This window comes from Varroa destructor, unplaced genomic scaffold (genome assembly GCF_002443255.2).
Source record: "Varroa destructor unplaced genomic scaffold, Vdes_3.0 BEIS01000003.1, whole genome shotgun sequence".
Taxonomy (NCBI): Eukaryota; Metazoa; Arthropoda; class Arachnida; order Mesostigmata; family Varroidae; genus Varroa; species Varroa destructor.
In genome coordinates, this window is record NW_019211456.1 from 51,759,890 (window position 1) to 51,766,209 (window position 6,320).

Consider the following 6,320-nt stretch of genomic DNA (forward strand, 5'->3'; position numbering starts at 1 on the left):
AGTTTGCCTGATGCGGCTAGTCGCAGTGGGAGGAGATCGTTTTTTTCGTTGCCAATGCATGGGGCAAACTCTGGGCGGACAGACTCTCAGATGGCAATCCTGTGGCTTCAGTAACTGTTCAGTGTCACGGAATCACTTAACGTCGTCGATCAATTAGGTAATAATTACCAGATGATATTTACAAACAACTAAGCGCTTTGCTCAAATAGAATCGCTTTGCAATAGTGTAGTATATAACGAACGTCGTATTCTGCGGCTATATTGGAAAATGCATTAGCGCTATCGGTGAGCTCCACTGTTTCGAATGCGATTTGGCTGACCATCGCTTTCGTGTCCGTGCAACCTTGTCAGCGTCGGATATACAAGCGATGTTTGTAGTAGCTGGACGTGCGGCCCACTGTAACTATATAGGCCGGCTGCCATATGTGAATTCGCCGGTAACGATTCTTTGTTTGTTCTACAAGAACTTACATATTACTTGGTGATACGTTCTGTCCCGTTGTGTATAGCTTCGAGTGCTTTCGTTGTGCATTAGAATTTGCGTTAAGATTCTGAAATATTTGATCCTAGAAAGAACAGTTATCAACACAAGTGTCGAACGAATATACACTGATACACGTTTCGTGTGATCTTTTGATTTGCTGCGGTGACATCTCCAAACATCGTAAGCACTAGCATCCATTCGACCAACTTTACGGAAACGACCGCTTATTGAGGATGGATTCGATACCGGATGTGGAAATTGACGATGGTCGCTTCAAGTATGTCCTGATCAGGGTGCACGATAAACGGACCAATGCGACGAAACTAATCGTACGTGGTATTGCAACATGTTCGTATCATATGGACATCTACGAATTGGCTCAGAAAGCAATTGAGAACGAGAATTTCGAGTTGGAAGCACTTGGGGGTGGACGGATTCTTCATAATGCCAAGGAAAAACGAATTGAGGTGTTCGGTTATTCAGTTGATCTCGGCCAAGCAAAACATGCAGACACCTGCGCCATCCTAGCGAAACACTTTCCCGAATATCCCGAGGAAAATATCACATGGACTAATCAAGGCTACTAGATGCCCTGTTCATTAATAGGCAGGACTATTTTGCATGATTTAGTGAACTGGAACTTTCGTTTCATTTAGTCTTACAATACTGAAAATATTATTGTCTTGGAAACGAATGTACCCTCGTATATCTCGGATCTGGTATATAAGACGCACCACAGGATCTGGAAGGTGACTTTTATCCCTAATGTATTAGGGGAGGACACATACTGATTTACTACTGAAGTTATGTAGAAAGTATGAAAAGAATGAAGTAATGTAGAAAAATAAGTAAGCATATTACCAACGGGGGAAAAAGTTAGTCGACATATGTCTATGATTATGGCTGGTTTGGGATGTAGTTGAGTGTCTAATGCTCTCTGCACAAGTGATTTATTAAATAAATATAATGGTCTACTGCAGATTGTGTAACAATGCGTCGTTATTCAGAAGACATGAGTTTTTGATTTTGATTACGAATATACATATCCTTTTTGTATTTGAAATACAATTTCGATTGTTTTGAAATTGCTTCTAAAGCCCAGTTGATAAAGGGTAGGTATTTGGGTCACCAGTGCCCGACGGTTTACGATATACTGAAGGAAGTGTTTTTCCACCGGAATTTATGCATTTGTCCCTTACCGTCTAATTACGGCGTGTTGATTATAGTCAGTAACAGTTGATTTTAACCGACGTTAATCAGTGTTTTTTTTTTTAAAGCATACTTTCAAGGCTGGTGACAGTTCCGTAGTACGAACGTATCAGTGTTTTGTGTCGGTTTAAGTGATACTTCAGAACGAGAAACAATGCGTAAAATCATTTAGACAAGTACATTATCATATTTCTTGGTCATTTCAGCGTAACATATCACCATTCGGATTTCGTCATTAGCTGATCCCTTTACAAGATTGAAGTACAAGGGTGTCGGTGAGCGGTTCTACTTCATGCATCTGTAAGATGACAATAAGATCGCTGTGTTAGGCGAGTGCTCTGATTGTGGTTTGTATAAAGTGAAGTCACAATGCTAGGACTGCTTTACGTTGTGCATGTGTAAACCTGCTGTATGGGTGCTGAGCAGATATGGGCCATTGATTTTAAAAGAAAAAAAAGATATATTGTAGTTTTGGTTTACTTGCCCATTGCTAGGTATTTAGTGTTTATTTAAGTTTTGAAAGTCACTATTGAGCGTCTTATACGAAAACCATGAGAAAGTTCCCATAGCGTGGGATATTGAGACTGTTGTTGATTAGCTATGCATAGGAAGTTCATGTTCAACGTGCAGTTAATTTTGTAGCTGTTACTCCACGACATTAAAGCTCTCACAATTATTGCTAAGTCTGATTGGGAAATCTCGCCTCAACTCCACAATATACAATTGCACGTGCAATAGTAATCGTTTGTCCGATCTTTTATTAATTAAGCTGAAGACATCGTGCAAATGGCAATACGGTAAATGATTAAACTAAATCTTTTTTGTGCCTTGAGCTGTCGGTCCTTGATGTAGAAACTACAAATTCCAAACAGCTAAAGGCTGTTTATAAGGTATCGCCCCTAAGCAAGGATCAGTCGGTTTAGATACTATTGTTTCCTAAAATTGAAGATGTGCTTGAGTGCTGTTCATTTGTCTTAATCATTGCTAGCATTAAAACGGAAGACTCTTCAGTACTGGGCCATAATAATTATAAGGAAAAACTGGTGATTTATTTATTAGCTACAGGGCAGTAAGAAATAAGAGCACTGAGTCATTTGCACGAAGTAGTTGGTACCTCCTTTTGACTAATTTTCATACAGCCACAATTTGTAAATACATAAGGATATGTGATTATTTATTTTTTGCTTTCTTCAATAGAATATCAGGTGGATTCAAAAAGTTCAGTTTCGCTTCAACAATATGACGCTGCCTGATGAACCGAAGTCCAATATTTCGATGTAGCCATGACGAAATTGGCGCTAAAGTTTGTCTATAGGACGCTCCAGTACAGCTCTTCTCTAGTAAAGAGAATCCTAGACGACAAGGAGAATTAAATACCTCCATTAAAAATCTTACGACATCTGCGAAAGAAACTGTCTGCAAGAACACTAGCGGTGTCGCTTTGCGATGGAGCTTGACGTACAGGTCCTTCATTTTTAAATGTAAAAGGCTGGACGTATGTATTGAGCAGTACAAAAGTAACGAACTAGTCTGAGTTATTTTTAGATTAGGTTTTTTTTTTTGACTGTGGCTACAGGTGTGCGCTTTTCCGTAATGCAATAGCCTATTAAACTCTTCTGCATATTACGCGACGATACATAACCTAAACAAGGCGCACCAAAATTAAGCTTGTGGTTCTAAACGGTATGACCGTCCAGCCACCGAGTCTCATCTAGGTATTGTTTTATGCTTTTGATCAATCTGCTCCTGTCCCTAATGTTAAAGTATTAGCGACATTGATTTTTCTCATTGAGATTCATTATCAATGCGTAGTTTAGGAAGCCTGTTAGATTTTGCTAAATTCAAATTCTAGGTTCTTAACTGTCAGTACATAATAGGATTACTTTTAGGCTTCGCATCGGTCAGTGGACACCTACTTGTATGTACACTTGAAGAGCTGTTGTGCGTCGATTTTTTCAGTTATACAAGCACAGTCATAATAAACAACGTACTTGCCTGTCCTAAGATTAACTGAGGTACCCAATCATCGCGTAGGGATGACTGAGAGTAGCCGGTTTGATTTGTACTACAAATAAAAGAACACAATAGTGTCAAGCAGAGCAAACGGCAGTACAAATTCTTATTGTTATATGCAGCCTAGATTTTCTATACATATTAGGTAAGTGCTTTGCACAATTCAGAAAGGCAATAGCTAAACCACGAACTCTATCCATCCTACCATCGAAATATCTGGAATTTAACATAACAATTCCGAAACAAAATGCGTAATTTTTCAACTATTCTTGAGATATATAGTTGGTCGAGTTCGAGCATCAGTTGAACGAGTGGTCGTGTCCACCCTAAATGCAACGATGTTTAGGTTGCAGAACCGCCCGCTGCCTCTCCAGCCGTTCAATCATTTATTTGGTGGCCTATCATTTTTACATGGATTTTTATGTGCATGTGTATGTGCGTGCGAAATTACTCACATTGTTAAATGCTCAATAGCAAATTCTGCAAAAAACTTTGTTTTACTCCGCTGGTCCTGTATACCGGGGCTCATGGCACGCTTGCTTTATGTGTCGTAAATGAAAGAGTTACAAAGATTTTCGTGAAGCAATGATGTGTCTGAGGGCCAGAGTTCTTCGAAGGAAAGGAACAAGTTGTTGCTAACTAGAAAAAAATAGTACCGAAAACAAAAGTAATGAGTTTTTAGTTTGCTAACTCTACGTTATCCCGATATCATTCGGTGAAACAAAGCGATAAGTAGAAGAGTGAAATAAAAGTTAAATGTGTATTAATCTACGAATTTGCTTACAGCTTTGAACTGCACAATAAGGTTCCACATATTGTCATTTAGTTCCTTTCTGCAACTGCTTTGGTTACATTTGATGTTCTAACGTTCATAGCCGCCATTGGAGCGTCAATTTTTTCAGCTACTAACTATCGGTATAGCCTACATTCATTGCCGGTTGATCCATTCTACCAATGTCAGCACCTCAAGTCATTCTTGATTTCATCCATATATCTAGAATAGGAGCAAGTTCGCTCTGTCGACTCTAACAGAGTGTGGTAGTAAAATAACACATGTTCCTTTTACGATTCAGTCGCTTCCCTAATTGATTTTTGTCTAAACAAACTGTCGCCTTGCTTTATCATTGTTCCTCTTTTTGAACGTCAGTTTGTCAGTCGTAGGACAGGCGTTTTTTTTTGTTGAAAAAAGTCAATATCAATCTATATAGGTCAAAATTTCTCGTTCTACGGCAAATTTTAGTGTAATTTCGACCTTTGTGATAACAATTCTTTCAATGGACCGTGAATATACACTTATTCCGCCATTTGTCAGGTTAAGAAAAAAAATAATAAATATACGTTCATTAGAGATCACAAACTTATCGGTTATTAAGCAGCTGAGGAATTATTATCAACATACATTTTTTCTAATGCTTTCATCATTTAAGGCTTTTTGAGCAAATCAGATAGCTGTCTTGTCTAGACAGGATATTACATAAATGTATTAAAGAAACATTATAAGCAGAATAAACATAGAGTAAAGGTTCTGTCGTGCATTCTTCGTCCCCCAAAGTTGAGGGTCGGCATAAGCCAACCCTCACTAAATTAAGCTGCAAGTTGACGAGAAGCTTATTGCACCTCACTAAAAAATTTTTTACCATAAATGACGCGGAACGAATTAAATTGTCCAATGTGAATAGGATAATTTTATAATAATTATACACTCTAATCATATTTTTTTGGACCTATAAGTCAGAATCAATGTAATGACTACTTATTTCGCAGATAACAACAGAATTGTAGATCATCAGTAATATACATCGTTCTTTGCGCGCTACAAGGAATGGCTCGATTTAGTATATTGACTGATGAGTAAGATATTTTAAGGTTTTTAATATGGCGACAATACCATAGCATCCACGTAGAACAATTCCTTTATCGGTAGAGCCCAATTTCTGACCCATGAACGTGTCCCAATGGGCATGAATTAACAAGAGTGGTCTGATACAAGCACTCTAAATAGTCAATCAAATAAAAGTCAGATTTCTAAGTATTTGAGCTTCTTGCAAGACAAAAATCCCTACGATAATTTTTCAAAACTTTCTGTCAAAGTACTGAGCTAGGTTTGAGACAACCTGTGCAAACACTTTAAGTGACAATGGCAATTTATTTTAGTAAAAATATATACTAATGTTTATCCTGAAACATTAGAAAAATACACAAAGATCATTATTCGATACGTGTAATGACAACATGCGTTATGCATATTTAGCGGTATAATTAGAGCTTATTTCGTAAGCCAATTTGAAATTTTAAGAACTATTGGTTTAATGCATTAATAATTAGGGTTTATAAATAGAATATATGATAATTATTGTTAAAATATCTGTAGTCTGTAGCTCACAGAAGTGTGTGTCAGTCAGTTGTGTGTACTGTGTGTAATCGCTTAATAACAAGCCTTGAAAATACGACTACGCAGCTGTTTAGGACGAAATGGCGTCACACAACTGCTCACTGCCATTTTCCTGCCAACAGGGCCGTTTGCAGTAATAGTAATAATAGGGATAGCCTGATTGTTTCCCCTTATCCTTCGAAGCTTCGCGCCATCATGGCCATCACCATCAACATCATCATA

General features: G+C 37.9%; 1 protein-coding gene across 1 annotated transcript; it reads left to right on the forward strand.

Annotated features, from left to right (window-relative positions):
• The first annotated feature begins 22 nt into the window (after window positions 1-22).
• LOC111247470 (14 kDa phosphohistidine phosphatase-like) lies at window positions 23-1,463 on the forward strand. Its single transcript, XM_022798408.2, has 2 exons — window positions 23-157; window positions 670-1,463. Exon 2 carries the CDS (start codon window positions 718-720, stop codon window positions 1,069-1,071), a length of 354 nt encoding a protein of 117 aa, XP_022654143.1. The 5' UTR covers window positions 23-157; window positions 670-717; the 3' UTR covers window positions 1,072-1,463.
• The last annotated feature ends 4,857 nt before the right edge of the window (window positions 1,464-6,320 follow it).

Bases quoted from the DNA above. Each gene is read 5' to 3' on its own strand.
- LOC111247470 (XM_022798408.2), top strand. From the start codon at position 718: ATGGATTCGATACCGGATGTGGAAATTGACGATGGTCGCTTCAAGTAT.